The sequence below is a fragment of the Emys orbicularis genome, chromosome 8 (assembly GCF_028017835.1).
Source record: "Emys orbicularis isolate rEmyOrb1 chromosome 8, rEmyOrb1.hap1, whole genome shotgun sequence".
NCBI lineage: Eukaryota > Metazoa > Chordata > Testudines > Emydidae > Emys > Emys orbicularis.
This window is the reverse complement of record NC_088690.1, coordinates 46,322,949-46,340,021: the sequence shown is the minus strand read 5'-3', so window position 1 is coordinate 46,340,021 and position 17,073 is coordinate 46,322,949. Positions and strand designations below refer to the sequence as shown.

At 46.8% G+C, this 17,073-nt stretch overlaps 1 protein-coding gene across 1 annotated transcript in view; it reads left to right on the top strand.

Moving 5' to 3' along the window:
- The first annotated feature begins 980 nt into the window (after nt 1–980).
- CRB1 (crumbs cell polarity complex component 1) overlaps nt 981–17,073 on the top strand; it is a 163,174-nt gene continuing 147,081 nt past the window's right edge. Inside the window, exon 1 of the mRNA XM_065409913.1 lies at nt 981–1,428. Within this exon, the coding sequence (XP_065265985.1) occupies nt 981–1,428 (448 nt within the window). The remainder of the gene's footprint in view (nt 1,429–17,073) is intronic.

Genomic DNA, 17,073 nt, shown 5'->3' with positions numbered 1-17,073 from the left:
CTTTCACTAGGTCTGTCAGGGGGCTTGCCCTTGTGGCAAAGTGGGGGATAAATCATCGGTAATACCCCACCACACCTAGGAACGCCCGGACTTGTTTCTTGCGACTTGGTCGGGGCCAATTTTGGATGGCCTCTAACTTGTTCACTTGGGGTTTTACCAGACCTTTTCCCACAATGTAGCCAAGATATTTGGCCTCTGTAAATCCTACAGTGCACTTGGCAGGGTTTGCTGTAAGGCCAGCTCGCCTGAAGGTATCGAGGACTGCCTCCACCTTCTCCAGGTGGGTTTCCCAGTCTGGGGTATGAATGACCACATCGTCCAATTAGGCAGCAGCATAACTGTTATGCGGGCGTAATAGCTTGTCCATGAGGCGCTGGAAGGTAGCTGGGGCCCCATGTAGTCCAAAAGGGAGGACAGTATATTGAAAAAGACCCTCTGGTGTAGAGAACGCAGTCTTTTCCTTTGCGTCTTCTGCAAGGGGAATCTGCCAGTACCCCTTTGTCAAGTCTAGGGTAGTCAAGTACCGGGCATTACCCAGACGGTCCACTAGCTCATCTATGCGAGGTATGGGGTACGCGTCGAACTAGGATACTTCGTTTAGTCGCCGGAAGTCGTTGCAAAATCTTGTGGTGCCATCAGGTTTGGGCACCAGCACAATTGGGCTGGACCACTGACTGTGGGATTCTTCGATGATCCCCAACTCCAGCATTTTTTTTACTTCTGCTTTTATTTCCTCCCTTTTTGCCGCTGGCACCCGATAGGGCCTCATTGTTACTCTGGCCCCAGGGTTTGTGACGATGTGGTGATATGTCTCGGTTGTTCGACCCGGTTTTGTCGAGAACACATCTTGGTTCCGGAAGATCATCTCAGATACCTCATTCTTCTGGTCTGGTGTTAAATCGGGAGACACTCTCACCTGTTTGGAAGGCTTGTTTTCCTGGGTTAGGTCTTTTTGGACCGTTGCTGGAAGACATATCACGATGTCTCGGATATCACATAACCGAGACATATCACGATGTCTCGGATATCACATAACCGAGACATATCACGATGTGGTGATATGTCTCGGTTGTTCGACCCGGTTTTGTCGAGAACACATCTTGGTTCCGGAAGATCATCTCAGATACCTCAGATACCTTTTTGGACCGTTGCTGGAAGACATATCACGATGTCTCGGATATCACATAACCGAGACATATCACGATGTCTGGAAGACATATCACGATGCTGATATGTCTTCCAGAAGATCATCTCCGGAAGATCATCTCAGATACCTCAGATACCTTTTTGGACCGTTGCTGGAAGACATATCACGATGTCTCGGATATCACATAACCGAGACATATCACGATGTCTGGAAGACATATCACGATGCTGGAAGACATATCACGATGTCTCGGATATCACATAACCGAGACATATCACGATGTGGTTGCTGGAAGCCCCAAATCCTCTCTCTCATACATAGGCCAAGCAGCTGGGATTGGAGGACCCCTTGGGGGCTACAGGAAAATAATCCTCTCTCTCCAGGCATCGGCAGAGCCATTCTGCAGCTGTTGCTGCAAGCTCAGGCTGGAGTAGCCTCTATGCAGCCTCTGCAGTGGGGGCTGGAGTCACAATGCCTCTAGAAGTGTGGCCACTAAACCACTGTGTGAATGGTCTCTGCTTGGGTCCCACTCTACTAGCCAGGGTGCAGAGTTTAGCGTGGACCGTGGTACTAGTCTGGAGCTGTCTTTGTACGCTGGGAAGCACATGGACTGGCACTGTGCCTATGCATCCTGAGCTGGTGCTGCTCAAAGGGAAAGCTTTCTTCCACTCTCTTCCTCCCCGGCTCATCTGCACAAGGCCAGGCATGATTGAATCCTATTTCTTTAATCTCCCCTAGACTGAGACAGACAAAGCATCTTTAGTTCTCAGCGAGTCCCACAGACAGGGCGCGTAGCCCTAGATCACACTGACTCAGATTTATAACTTGGACAAACCAAATATCCTGCTGATTCCTACCTAAATAATTAGCCACAAACACAATGGCCTCGAGTCTCCATTGTTCCAGGTCTACGGGAACCATCTTTGTGCCTCCTGTATTCTGGGGCTATCAGGGACCTACCTGGCACCTAGTTCAGATAATAAGCCTCAGGGCTGCTGTAACTTATGTTCAAGCTGCCAGTGGAACCCAAGTGGCCACAGAGAGCCGAGAATAATTGAAGTACAGTGTGTGTTGGTTATGCCTCTGGCAACATATCCCCATTTTGGGGATGATAGTAGGAGACTTTTCACCAGCTCTATGCCAGCCAAGGAGACCCTCAGCACTGAGTGTAATCTCCAGGGGCTGTATTTATCAGCTCTCTATCTGCAAAGGGGGTGGATCATGAAGAAAAGAGGGAAGATTTGCTATGTAGACTGTGCCACATTCATTCATAACTTTGAATGGGAGTTAAAGGACTTTGAACTCAATATATAATTTGACAGGGAGCCAAAGCAAAGACTTTGAAACAGGAGCAATATGCTCAGACAGTCCATACATTCCAAGACCATCTAATCTTGTGATCGTCTAGTCTGACCTCCTGTATGACACAGGGCACAGAACTTCCCCAAAATAATTCATAGAGCATATTGTTTAGAAAAACATCCAATAAAGTCACATGTCTATAAGGATGTGGATATAAGGGTCTAAGGCAGTGGTTCTCAAACTAGGGCCGCCTCTTGTTCAGGGAAAGCCCCTGGCGGGCCGGGTCAGTTTGTTTACCTGCCGCGTCCGCAGGTTCGGCTGATCGCGGTTCCCACTGGCCGCGGTTCGCCGCTCCAGGCCAATGGGGGCTGCAGGAAGGGCAGCCAGCATGTCCCTCGGCCCACACCGCTTCCTGCAGCCCCCATTGGCCTGGAGCGGCGAACCGCGGCCAGTGGGAGCTGCGCTCGGCCGAACCTGTGGACGCGGCAGGTAAACAAACCGGCCCGGCCCGCCAGGGACTTTCCCTGAACAAGCTGCGGCCCTAGTTTGAGAACCACTGGTCTAAGGCATTTCAAATAATTTGCATTTATTATGCAACACGAACAGGAGCTCCCAAAATCAAGTGCAATAATTTAGCATTGAAAAGACAGCCACATACCTTAGTTGTTCCAAATCTGATATGCTGAGCAGAGATCTGAGCTTGGTGATATTTTGTAGATGGTTAAAAAGAAGTTTCAGTAATGGATCCATGATAAATAACCATTCATAAATCTAGGGACAGTATAGCATCCAGACTTCTTACACCTGAAGGAGGAGTCCATGTTATATTATAAAGTAAAATCAACCGTTAGGAGCATAACTCATCCACCTTTCAAAACCAGTGACTGGCACCTCTGGTTTGTTTGCATGGTGATATTGATTTTTAAATACATTTTCTTAAATATGTGAAGTATCCATTGCTGAATGTGCCTAATGGTTGGTCAGAGTATAAATTTCAGTAGAACACTCAGGTGCAAGAATAAACTGTTTCTGAGCAGCACATGCATGGCTTTGATTATGGGCCAGATCCAAATGATGCAGAGCACAGTTTAGGATGTATGTATATCACTGGCTTATACCAGCACTGCTCCACTGTGCAAGCTGGTCTCCCTCATACCAGGCTTCAACATCCACAGGGGGCCAGAAACACAGTTGAAGTCTGGCACCATGTAAGGAAAAGCCCTGGTCACACTCACTTTCCTCCAGCCACGGCCACTTGCTAGTGCCAGTACAGAGTGGAGAATTAGCATTTGGGAGGGCATGAAGAGAGGGAAGGTGCCAGCTTTGCAGATTGGGCAAGGAGGGCCGAGAGGCTGATATGGTAAATGGCATGGAGCTGTCAGTGAGAGAAGCAGCACTGAATCTGGCATTAGTTGGTGGAGCTGGGAAGGATGTAATCGAAGATGAGATCAAAGCTATAGAATGGAGTGGAGCTGTGCAGGGCCTTCAAGGCTCTTTTTGTTCTAGTCCCAGCTGTAAAACAGAAGTTTAACAAAATATTTTCTGAACATTTCAGAAGCTTGATAAAAAGTTTCCTTCGAATTTCCATCTAAAAACGTATGAGTATATGAGGGGAGCATATGGGAGAAGGAGACTTCCTTTACCCAAACCGATTTGCTCACTGCCCTTATATTTCAGGATTTGAAAGGGCACATTACAGTGTGTCCTGTTATAGGATAGCACAAACTGATGTGTCTACAATGTAACTGAAAAGGGCAATCAAAGGCCAGTTTTTTTGTAGCACCTATAAAACAAGGCTCAGTTGCTATCCCCAGACTCATCCACATCATCTTTGCCTTTTCAGTTGGAGGGATTTTTTTCCAAATGAAACATCACTGACATTTGTAATTCTATATTCACACTTAATCAGACTGAACATTTTGCAAGCATTGGTCTGTGTAAAAACGCCCTCTGCTTGATATAATGAGAACTGTCTGTTCCTTTCGATCTTTAGCATTTCACGTCTAGTTCAATTACATCCAACATGCAGCCAATTTGGGGCTCCTGTGATGGAGTGAGGAGACCAGGTAGCCTAAATCAATCGCTATGTTTGCATTTTAAAAGGCTTTTTCCAAAGTACATTCAAATTCACAAAGAACTAGGGGACCTTCCAGTACTTGGATCTTTGCTTGTGATAGAGAAAGGACCAAATCCTCTTCCCAGCACATGGGCTGACTAAACAGGCTGGCCAGTGGAGAGATCTGATGGGCTGAGTGGGGAGAGATGTAATTCTTCCCTCCAGGCTGCAGAGCAAAAGTGGAGCTACTCTGTGGCCACTGCTATAGCCTGAAGAATGCAACAGATCCAGCAGACACTGCACCCATGGGGAGGCTGTTGGCTGGTGGTTCCATATAGACAGGGATGTACTAGCCCTGCACCCGCCCTGAAAAATCCTATCTGCTCTAGTGCCCAGGAAGGCTTCCTGGAGTGGTGCTCCATACAGCTCTCCCTGAGCAACAGAACCACAGTAGTTATGCTGCATCCAAGGCTTTCTGTGGCATTTATATGGGCTGCATCACATGACCCAAAAGACTCAGAGGTGCACCTGCAGCACCAAACACAGCATACAATAGCCCTGATTCCAGTCTTACTTATTCTGGCCGTACACTGGTGTAACTCCATTCCATTTTGTTGTATCGCTGGTCAGGCCCAGTGTGCTATTTTATGTCTATATACACAAACTTTGTTTAATAGCTTATGATCAGGAACGGTTTATTTTCAAGTGGATTCAGGAGGATTCCCTTTGAGACTCCTTCCCTGCGTTAGGAGGCATCATAAGTAGGACCACACTCTTCAATCTTCTTTGAAGACTGACTGAATAGTGATAATAATCCTTGCTGTACTCTGTGGTAGTAGCATCTGTATTTGCATTCTGTTAAATGCAAGTGGGTTGTGGTTATACACATAACAGGGATTTCTATGTAACAGGCAAGATGCAATCATTTAGAAATCCATTTTTTTAATGTTATCTGAAGGATAGTGATGAGTTCTCTGAGCTAACAAAGGAACATGTTGTTCTGGGGGAAATGCACTTAGGGACTTACAAATGATTTAATTTACCTTATTTTAGTACAGATGAGCTGTGTCAAATATTTTACAAACAGATAAAGATTCCACTTATTTTATCAACACACACACACACACACACACACACACACACACAAATACTGGATGTTCAGACAGCTGGCAGACTGCTTCACCTCTCAGCCTTGGATGGCTTTTATACTAGGGTTGTGAATTAGCTTGAACTGAAAAATTTGAGTCTGTCTTCATGGGTGACTGCTTCCTTTCTGCAATCAACTGCTCAGTGTTTGTCTTTTCAGTGGTAACTACAGAGAAGTATTATGCACTTACAATAACATTGGCTTCTGGAAAATAAAGCCATACCACAAAACATTTTGGGAAGGGTTAGAAGAATTGACATAAAACTGATAATAAAGAAATGAAACATTTTCAGTCAGGCTGAGTCAGTTATCATGGTGCTGGTATAGCAGTCATCTCAGCCAGGCCATCAGAAGAACTTCACTACCAGTTCTGGGATGTTTGTAGCAATCCAATGGATGATTTAGGGTTTGGGGAATGCTAGGGGATGAATGAGGGAGACAGAATTATTGGGATGAGGCCTTTAACTCCCACTTCAGACACAATTTAAAAAACTGGAGAGGGAGATTGGGCCTGGGAAATAAACTAAATCAAATATCACTGTCCTTAAAAACATTTAACATTTAGCCCTGAAGCATGGCTCAAAATCTTCTCCTTTCAAAATCTCCCCAGCAGGATCCCAGCATCACAGCCATGTTATTTCTTATGCCCTTCTAATGGAACTCCTGGGGAGCCACAGGAATGCTGAGCATTACCCTCACTGAGATGCCCACCTTCAGAACCATACCATGACACTACAGCTTAGAACAATATTGGACTGCGGAAGGCTCTTGTGTACAAAATAGCCATGTGATGAGTGCTGCTATCACAGGAACATCTGCAAAATCTGTCGCTTCCTTTAAAAAAAAACCCTGAACCACGACTTGTGTCATTTTTAGGATTTTGACCTTGCTGCCAAGACCAGCAATTCAGCCTTTCATACTGCAGTCATGCCTCATTCCAGCTATTACATGCCTCATTTCTGTTAATCTTCTCTAATTAGTTCTGCTTCTTAAGTGAAGTCTTGGAAGCTAACATTTTTCTATGCTAGCAGTCAGGGCTTTGCTTTCATGTTCAAGGTCAAATTCCCATTTCACCTTGTGAAACTCATTTGTCCTCTCAGCACTCAGAGGGATATATTTTAATTCAGGTTGCGTGGCCAGATTTTCAAATGGCATTTTACTAAAAGTGTTGAATTAAAACAGTGACTAGAGCTACAGGGGTGTCCAGTTTTATTGTAGGCCTAGATGTCCTCCCTGGTTTTACTTCTATGGATAGTGTATTTGCTGCTGCTCCATTTATACAGGAAGTGACAGAGTGGGGTTGTAATGCCACTGCTGGTGGTACAGGGATTTGGAAGCTGCTCCCAGAGATATTGTGCCTCAGGCAGGCACAGAGTCTCGAAGTGCCAGGGGAACACAGGACAGAGTGACCCCTGCTGCCACCCTTTGAAAGTGTGCAGTGTGTACCCCACAACATGGAATCTAACTCCTCCCATCCCACTCCTTTGGAAAAGCTAGTGCTGCCAGTGGTCCAAGCAATCATTATGCTCACAAGGCCAAATTCAGAGGGAAGGTGTAAGTTATATCCCCTACACTCAGTTAGACTCCACTGGACCTGCTTACACCCACTTGGCAGGTGGGTATAAGTGTAAAGAAGTCACCCTAAAGGAGTCTAAGATGATGTAACATCGATGTTGTTGAAACCAGAAGAAGAGGAACATTACATCCGTTTGGACTTCCTCTAGACTTCCTCTGAATTTAGCACAGAGAGTGCAAAGTTGCAATTGTGACAAGGCTGTGCACAATACTGCAAGTGTTTCTGTAGGAGGGGGCTTCCTGCACATTCTTCCACTGGTTTGCTCGTCTGCACAGAGCTAGTGACAATTTATCCATAAAATAAATTCACTAGGTATAGTGTCTGTCATGTGAAGAGCTGTGTGCTTTATAAATGTGCATGAGTGAATCCTCACAGCACCTCTGGGAGGTGGGTACTATTGCCATTTTACAGATGGGAAAATGGAGGGACAGAGAGATTAGTTGCTCATCAGGTCAGTGCCAGCGGCATGAATAGAATCCATGTCACCTGATTACTGGTGCTGTGGTTTAAACCATGATATCGCCTCTTTCGGGCTACTAATGCCCATGACATGTTACAGTTTGACTAAAAGCAAGCTAAGACATGAATAGTGACTCTGTAGTGACAGATATGCAATACACAAGATATCATTGAATCATAGAAATATAGGACTGGAAGGGATCTCAATAGGTCATCTAGTCCAGTCCCCTGCACTGGGCAGGACTAAGTATTAACTAAATCATCCCTGACAGTTGTTTGTCCAACCTGTTCTTAAAAACTTCTAGTAACAGAGATTCCACAACCTCCCTAGGCAATTTGTTCCATTGCTTAACTACCCTTAAAGTTAGGAAGTTTTTCTTAATGTCTAACCTAAATCTTCCTTGCTGCAATTTTAAGCTCATAACTTCTTGTCCTGTTCTCTGTGGGTAAGAACAATTTTATCATCCTCCTCTTTATAACAACCTTTTACTTGAATACAGTTATGTCCCCTCCCCTCAGACTTCTCTTTCCCAGACTAAACAAATCCAATTGTTTTCATCTTTCCTCATTTTCTAGACCTTTCATCATTTTTGTTGCTCTCCTTTGGCTTTTCTCCAATTTTTCCACATCTTTCCTGAAATGTGGTTCCCAGAACTGGCCACACTACTCCAGTTGAGGCTTTATCAGTGCTTAGTAGAGTTAGAGTAAAGAAGAATTACTTCTCATGTCTTGCTAATATACACTTTTGCTAATAAATCTCAGAATGATGTTCACTTTTTTGGCAACAGTATTACTTTGTTGACTCATATTTAGTTTGTGATCTACTATAACCCCCAGATCACTTTCCACAGTACTCCTTCCTAGACCGTCATTTCCCATTATGTATCTGTGCAATTGACTATTCCTACCTAAGTATAGTACTTTGCATTTGCCCTTATTGAATTCCATCTTATTGAATCCAGACCTTTTCTCCTGTTTGTCAAGATCATTTGGAATTCTAATCCTGTCTTCTAAAGGGCCTGCAGTCCCTCCCAGATTGGCATAATCCACAAACTTTATGTGTGTATTCTCTATGCCATTATCCAAATCATTTATAAAGATATTGACTAGAACTGGATCCAGCACAGATCTCAGTGGGACATCACTCAGTATGCTCTTTGAGCTTGACTGTGAACCACTGATAACTACTTTCTGAATATAGTTTTCCAACCAGTTGTGCACATATATTATGGTAGGTTCATCTAGGGTATATCACCATAGTTTGCTTATGAGAAGGTCATGTGAGACAGTATCAAAAGTCTTACGAAAGGCAAGATATATCACATTTCCAGCTTCCCCCATCTGCAAGGCTTGTTACCCTATCAAAGCAGGATATTAGATTGGTTTGACATGATTTGTTCCTGACAAATCCATTTTTATGGTTATTTATCATCGTATTATCTTCGAGGTGCTTACAAATTCTTTGTTTGATTATTTGTTCCATTATCTTTCTGTGTACTGAAGTAAAGCTGACTGATCTATAATTCCCCAGGTTGTCCTTATTCCACTTTTTATAGACAGGTACTATATTTGCTTTTTTCCACTCCTGTGGGATCTCTCCTGTCCTCCATGAGTTCTCAAAGATAATTGCTAATAGGTCAGAGATCTCTTCAACCAGTTCCTTAAGTATTCTAGGATGTATTTCATCAGGTCCTGCCAACTTGAAGACATCTAAATTGTCTAAGTAATTCTTAACTTGTTCTTGCCCTATTTTAGCCAGAGATCCTACCCCACTTACATGTTCATTATGTTAGTTGTCTGATCACTGCTAACCTTTTTGGTGAAAACTGAAACAAAAAAGGCATTTAACACTTCGGCCATTGCTGCATTTTCTTTATTGTCTTTTCCCCCTCATTGAGTAATAGGCCTACTCTGTCCTTGGTCTTCAACTTGCTTCTAATAATCTGTAAAATGTTTTCTTGTTATTCTTTTAATCTCAATTTGTGTCTTGCCCTTTCTAATTTTGTCCCTGCATGCTAGTGTTGTTGGTTTATCTTCATCCTTCGTAATTTGACATAGTTTCCACTTTTTGTAGGACTCTTTTTTGAGTTTCAGATTATTGAAGATCTTCTGATTGAGCCAAAGTGATCTTGATACTACTTCCTATATTTCCTGTGCATTGGGATAGTTTGCTCTTATGCCCTTAATAATCTCTCTTTAAAACACTGCCAATTCTTGTGATCTCTTTTTTCCCCATAGGCTTGCTTCCCACAGGATTTTACCTACAATTCTCTGAGTTTGATAAAGACTGCTGTCTTGAAGTCCATTATCTTTATTCTGTTGTTTTCCCTCCTGCCATTCCTTAGAATCATGAACTCTGATTTTGTGATTGAAATCAGTGGGGAGTTTCAACAGAAATATGCCCTCCTAGTATAGATCCTTTATTAAATAGGAAAAGGGAGTAGATAACATGAGATTCCCTCGGAAGATGGAATACTACACCAAATATAGACTAAGGCCTTGTCTACACTACGAGAGTACTTCGATTTTAGTTAATTCGACTATGTGGAATCGATATTACTAAGTCGAACGTGTGTGTCCACACTAAGGACAGTAATTCGACTTTGTGAGACTTTGTGAGTCCACACTAACGGGGCAAGCGTCGACATTGGAAGCGGTGCACTGTGGGCAGCTATCCCACAGTTCCCGCAGTCCCCCCTGCCCTTTGGAATTCTGGGTCGAGCCCCAAATGCCTTCTGGGTAAAAAAATGTGTCGAGGGTGCTTTTGGGCGCCTGTCGTCATCCGTCCGTCACTCAAGCCCTCCCTCCCTCCCTCCCTCCCTGAAAGCGCCGGCGGGAAATAATTTCGCGCGCTTTTCTGATTACTGACAGCGCGGACGCCACAGCAGTGCGAGCATGGATCCCGCTGCGACCATCGCTGCAGTTGTGGCAGTTCTCAACGCCTCGCAGCTTCTCCTCCACCTGTACCAGAGGCAGCTGCAGATCAATCATGAGAGGAGGCTACGGCACTACCGTGACGGCATGAAGTCGGACACTAGCTCCGACCTCTCTGAGAACATGAGACCCAGCGCCCAGGACATCTCGCTGTCACTGGGTCTTGTTGATACTGTTGAACGGCGATTCTGGGCCCGTGAAACCAGCACGGAATGGTGGGACCGCATAGTGCTGCAGGTCTGGGATGAATCCCAGTGGCTGCGCAACTTTCGCATGCGGAAGGGGACTTTCCTCGAACTGTGTGAGTTGCTGTCCCCTGCCCTGAAGCGAAAGGACACCCGGATGCGGGCAGCCCTGACTGTCCAGAAGCGAGTGGCCATAGCCCTCTGGAAGCTCGCAACGCCAGACAGCTACCGGTCCGTCGCTAACCAGTTTGGCGTGGGCAAGTCTACCGTGGGGGTTGCTGTTATGCAAGTAGCCAGGGCAATCGTCAAGCTACTGCTATCTAAGGTAGTGACCCTGGGAAACGTGGAGCTCATCAGAGATGGCTTTGCCGAGATGGGATTCCCAAACTGCGGTGGGGCTATAGATGGGACTCACATCCCTATCCTGGGACCGGACCACCAGGCCAGCCAGTACATCAACCGGAAGGGCTACTTTTCAATGGTGCTGCAAGCACTGGTGGACCATCGGGGACGTTTTACCAATATCTACGTTGGATGGCCTGGCAAGGTTCATGACGCTAGGGTGTTCAGGAACTCTGGTCTGTGTAGACGGCTGCAGGAAGGTATTTACTTCCCGGACCACAAAGTAACTGTTGGGGATGTGGAGATGCCTACAGTCATCCTCGGGGACCCTGCATACCCGCTAATGCCCTGGCTCATGAAGCCCTACACTGGCGCACTGGACTCAGGGAAAGAACTATTCAACTACCGGCTCAGCAAGTGCAGAATGGTGGTGGAGTGTGCTTTTGGCCGTCTCAAGGGCAGATGGAGAAGCCTACTCACTCGCTGTGATCTCAGCGAGACCAATATCCCCATTGTGATAGCTGCTTGCTGTGTGCTCCACAATTTGTGTGAGAGCAAGGGGGAGACCTATATGTCGGGGTGGGAGGTTGAGGCAAATAGCCTGGCTTCTGATTACGTCCAGCCAGACAGCAGGGCGATTAGAAGATCACAGCGGGACGCACTGTGCATCAGGGAGGCTTTGAAAGCCAGGTTCCTGACTGAACAGGGTCTCCAGTGACTTTTTACTTTGTGGACACAGATGCTGAACCTGCCCCCGTTTCTTTACCCAGTTACTGTTGACTATCCTTCCAAGTTACATACCCCCTTCCCCACCTTCCCAACAAATAAAATCTGTTCTGTTCTGTTAATGAACAAGGTTCTCTTTTTTACTGTTTTCGCGGGAATGTTTTAAACCGGGGACGCAGACTGTGGCGGGGGGCGGGCTTACTGTTTTGATGCAAATGATGCTTCTAAAGTAAGTCCGGGAATGACAGGCTCCGCAGTGCTGCATTGGTTGTTTCAACGCAGCCTGCCAGCAGTCCTGGGCGGGACTGGATGTATGTGTCGGCCAAGTGACTTTCTGGCAGGGGGCGGAGGGTAACAGATCCCCTGCTGCGTGGCTCTGTGATCCAGGATAAGGACCGCGGCATAGGATCTCTAACTGCCCTCCCCCGACACAAAGTCACAGATCAATCCCCCTCGCACCCCAGAACAAGAAAACCGCCTCCCAGACTGACCAGGGTAACTGGTGACTGTGCTGTGTATGTGTCCTGATGCTGGACCTGCCCCCGCCTCTGTAGCCTGCTACAGGTGACTGTCCTGTCCAAGTAACAAACCCCTTCCCCCCCTTCAGACAGAATCCCCTCCAAAAGACACTCTCGGAAACAGTACTTAACAGAAACCGATGTTTTATTACGAACCGCACATGAAAAGGGGGGGGGGGAAGGAAACTTGCACATGGGCTTGTGTGAGATGGGTAGGAAAGGACTTTTCAAACTTTGGAACGAGAGCCTTCCATTGCTGCAGCAGTGTGCAGTGGCCGACTGACAGTTTTAACGGACCTTGCCGCCCCTCCTTCTTTGTACTTTTGGTGAGGGGGGTGTGGGACTTGGTGGCGGGGGAGGGCGGTTAGAGATAGACAGCAGCAGTGCTCTGTCCTCCTGCCTCCGGTCTTGCAGAACATCCACTAGGCGCCGGAGCGTCTCCGTTTGCTCCCTCATTAGTCCAAGCAGGGTTTGAGTAGCCTGCTGGTCCTCCTGGCGCCACCTCTCCTCCCGTTCCATGACTGCTCTGTGCATTTGTGACAAGTTCTCCCTCCACTGTGTCGTCTGGGCTGCCTGCTCTCGTGAGCACTCCATAAGTTCATAAAACATGTCTTCACGAGTTTTTCTCTTCCTTCTTCTAATCTGCGCTAGCCTCTGGGAGTGTGATGCCAGGCTGGGTTGGGAGACAGTCGCAGATGTGTCTGTGGGAATGGGAAAAAGGGAGTAAATTCCTGAGACAGATAAATGAAGTTGCTAACAAAGAGCATAGTCTTTCTCTGTGAACAACACCATGCACTGCACCTTTCACATGCGCACTCAGGACAAGGTCGAATTTTCGGCCCTCGCCTTATGTGTCTGGGGTCCTGCAGTTGCGATCAGAGAAGCGTTGCAGGACACCTCTACTTCTGCTGCGGGCAAACATGGTAAGCCGTAGACTTGTGGCAGCTTAAACATGTAATAGTAGCACTGGGCTCCTTTCGCACTGAATGCAAGGCCACTCTCTGCTGGCAGCAATCAGGGAAGCATGAGCTCTGCCCCTGTCCCACCACCTCGCGGCTGTCCCCGGGAAAGATCCCTGTATGCTGCCCCTCTGCCGCCTCCACCGCGTGGCTGTAAAGCAGTCCAAATACTAACATTCCCCTCCCTAATTTAAAGCAGGGCGTCATGTGTGACATAACCCTCATGAGGATCTCGGAGACCGAGAGGGGAAGGATGCTGCGTGAATGCATGCAGAGGCCTGGGCCATATGCCGCCATGCTGTGCCGCGCACTGATCCCCGACTACCTCATGGACTCATGGCGTGGGAACGTGTGCTACCACGGGGGACCAAACAAGATTGCCCTGCCGTTGAACCTCGTGCGCATGCTGGAGCGGTACCTCCAGGAGAGCTATGCGGAGCTATCCCAGGAGGACTGTCTGTCCATTCCCGGGCACATTGACCGCCTTTTCCTTTAAGTTGAGCATAACGGACTACAGAGTGGAGGGGCCGTGTTGTGGACTAATCATGAATATCCGGACAGTACTTGATTTTCTATACATAGTTAGTAGTAAAAAGTTTACTAAGCCAAATAAATCATGAACAACAAATTACTGAAATAGTTATTATTCCTGTTTTGTTATAAATAAAAGTTTCTATGTTTAACTGAGTGACTGAAAAGCCCATTCTTAACAATATAAATATTCCACTTATGTTAAAATGAAATGTTTAGATGTTTAAAGCACTCACTGCTTGATCCTTCCCCTGATTCGGTGTCCGGGGTAAGGGCTGTGGACGGTTGGTAGGGGATCTCGGTAAGGGTGATGAAGAGCTCCTGGCTGTCGTTGAAATCAGCGGTGCAAGCGCTGTCGACTGCCTCGTCCTCCTCATCTCTTTCCTCATCTTCCCCGTCACCTAACATTTCCGAGGAGGAACCGGTCGTGGACAATATCCCATCCTCGGAGTCCACGGTCACTGGTGGGGTAGTGGTGGCGGCCGCACCTAGGATGGAATGCAGTGCCTCGTAGAAACGTGATGTGTGGGGCTGGGATCCGGAGCGTCGGTTTGCCTCTTTGGTTTTTTGGTAGCCTTGTCTCAGCTCCTTGATTTTCACGCGGCACTGCGTTGCATCCCGGCTGTATCCTCTCTCTGCCATGGCTTTAGAGATCTTCTCATAGATCTTTGCATTCCTTCTTTTGGAGCGCAGCTCTGAAAGCACGGACTCATCGCCCCAGACAGCGATGAGATCCAACACCTCCCGATCAGTCCATGCTGGGGCCCTCTTTCTATTAGATTGCACGGCCAACTCTGCTGGAGAGCTCTGCATCGTTGCTAGTGCTGCTGAGCTCTCCACGCTGTCCAAACAGAAAATGAGATTCAAACTGGCCAGACAGGAAAAGGAATTCAAATTTTCCCGGGGCTTTTCCTGTGTGGCTGGTCAGAGCATCCGAGCTCGAAGTGCTGTCCAGAGCGTCAACAGAGTGGTGCACTGTGGGATAGCTCCCGGAGCTATTACCGTCGATTTCCATCCACACCTAGCCTAATTCGATATTGCCATTTCGAATTTAGCGCTACTCCTCTCGTTTTCGAGGATTACAGAAGTCGAATTTAAAAGAGCTCTATTTCGAACTAAGTAGCTTCCTGGTGTGGACGGGTGCAGGGTTAATTCGATGTAACGGCGCTAAATTCGATATAAGCTCCTAGTGTAGACCAGGCCTAAAAGACCTTAGTCTCTCCTCAGCCTTTCCAGACTGCAGTGCCACCACTACACTAGACCGATGCGTTTTTTCCTGAGTAATATGTGAAAAAGAGGAATAAGTAAAACCCAGACCTAGACCAGGGAAAGGACACAAGGAACTCATCACACTTGTACTTCTGTGCAGGGACCAGCCAAAGGCTTGCTGAGAAGCTCCTGGCTAACTCACCCCAAAGTGCTAGAGATAGTTGGGAGGCACACTGACCCTCCCAAAGAGAGGATAGAGCTGCCAATCTGGCATGTGCTTCCTGGGAGAGCCCAGGAAGAATTGGTCAGCCACAATTCCACCTGTGGGCTCCAGCAGAAGCACACCCATATGCAGCTCCTAGTGGGCCTGAGTAAGGGTCCCAAGGTTTAGCCTTATATTTTCAAATAACCAATTTGATTCCCCTCCCCCCACATAAAAATCAATACACTTTTCACTACATAACAAACATAGCCAGTCACTGGGTCTGTGATTTCCATTACTGGTTTGAAAGGGTTTCAGTTGCACAGCATTTCTTTATCTGGTTAACACTCCTTGCACTCTCTCATTATCACCTCAGACCAACCACCTACTATAATCCTCAACTTGCCATCCTGTAGGCCTTCCTTCATGATGATTGGCTAGTTGCAATAATTACAAGAGGCATATAACCGGTGAGGTGTGAACAGTAATGGCAGGAGGCATCTGAGCCTCTGGCGAGAGAAACACTCAACTACAGCTGACACCTGATCCAAATGGGCAGAATATTTTCAGATTCATGGAATCAGAGGGAAAAAATCCTTATGTTTTAACGAAACATAGCAATCTAGGGTATAAACAGTTAAAACAAACAGTGCTGCTGCAGGTTGAGCTTAGTTTCAGATGCTACTTGCAATTCAAAAAAACAAACAAACATAGGGCTAAGGCTTTGAATTTCATGCTCTCATCCTGAACAAATCGGCCATAGTAATGGAACAAATCTTTTATGCTATAATCCAGAGATCCCCAAAGTGTAGGGCACACCACCTATGAGGGCGTGGAGGACTGTTCTGGGGAGGACGGTGCGGCAGAGCATGGGCCAGCCCCCTTCCCACCCCCAGCTCTGCTCTGGTCCCGCCCCCAGTTGCGGCCCTGGCTCCTGGCCCTGTGTGTGCCTAGCCCCATCCTCAACCTCTGCCTCCACTCCATTCCCAGCCCAGGACAGATGCTGAGGGCAAGGCCATGAACAGATCTGCACCTGACCACAGGCCCAATTGCCGGCCCCCACCACAACCCAGCTACAGCTCCACTCCTGCCCCCAGCCCCAGACCTACCCCCAGCTGCGGCCCCAACTTCAGCCCCCTTACCCCTTTCCATATTGCCTCTCCCAGCCATGGCCTCGCTCCTGGCCCCAGCTCTGGGGGAAGGGAGGGCACAGAGAGGGGTAAGGGGGGGGTGCACGCAACCCTCAAAAGTTTGGGGACCACTGCTCTAATGACATCATACCTTTAGTTTCAATTGTGTTTTGTAAGCAGTGTGCTGGAAAATTTGTTACTGACTGATACATCTGTACTTATGTTTTTTCCAAAAGGAGTGCAAATAAATATAGAGATCATTTTAAGGAACACTTAGCACTTTCACCTTTAATTTGTTCGTTCACAGTAGTGGGTGACAATCCCACCCATCCAAAGATTTTTAAGGGAGTACATGGGGTTTTAGGCATGTAACTCCAAGTGAAGTTAATAGGAGACATGCAACTAAACTGCACATGCCACTGAAAATGATTTAGGAGCCTATTTTTCTTAGGTCTCTTTAGTAGGGCCTATCAAGAAAGTTCTCAGTAGTGGTTTGTCCCTAAAATAGCAATAGCATTAGCTAATATATGTCTCATTGAGGTACTGAAATCTCAAAAATCTGGTTATTCCTCTAAATCTTTGTGGTCCGATGCTGAAGTGGGGCAGAAGGGTCATGGCCCTGCATTCTCCCCACCTTGTGTGTGTGTGTG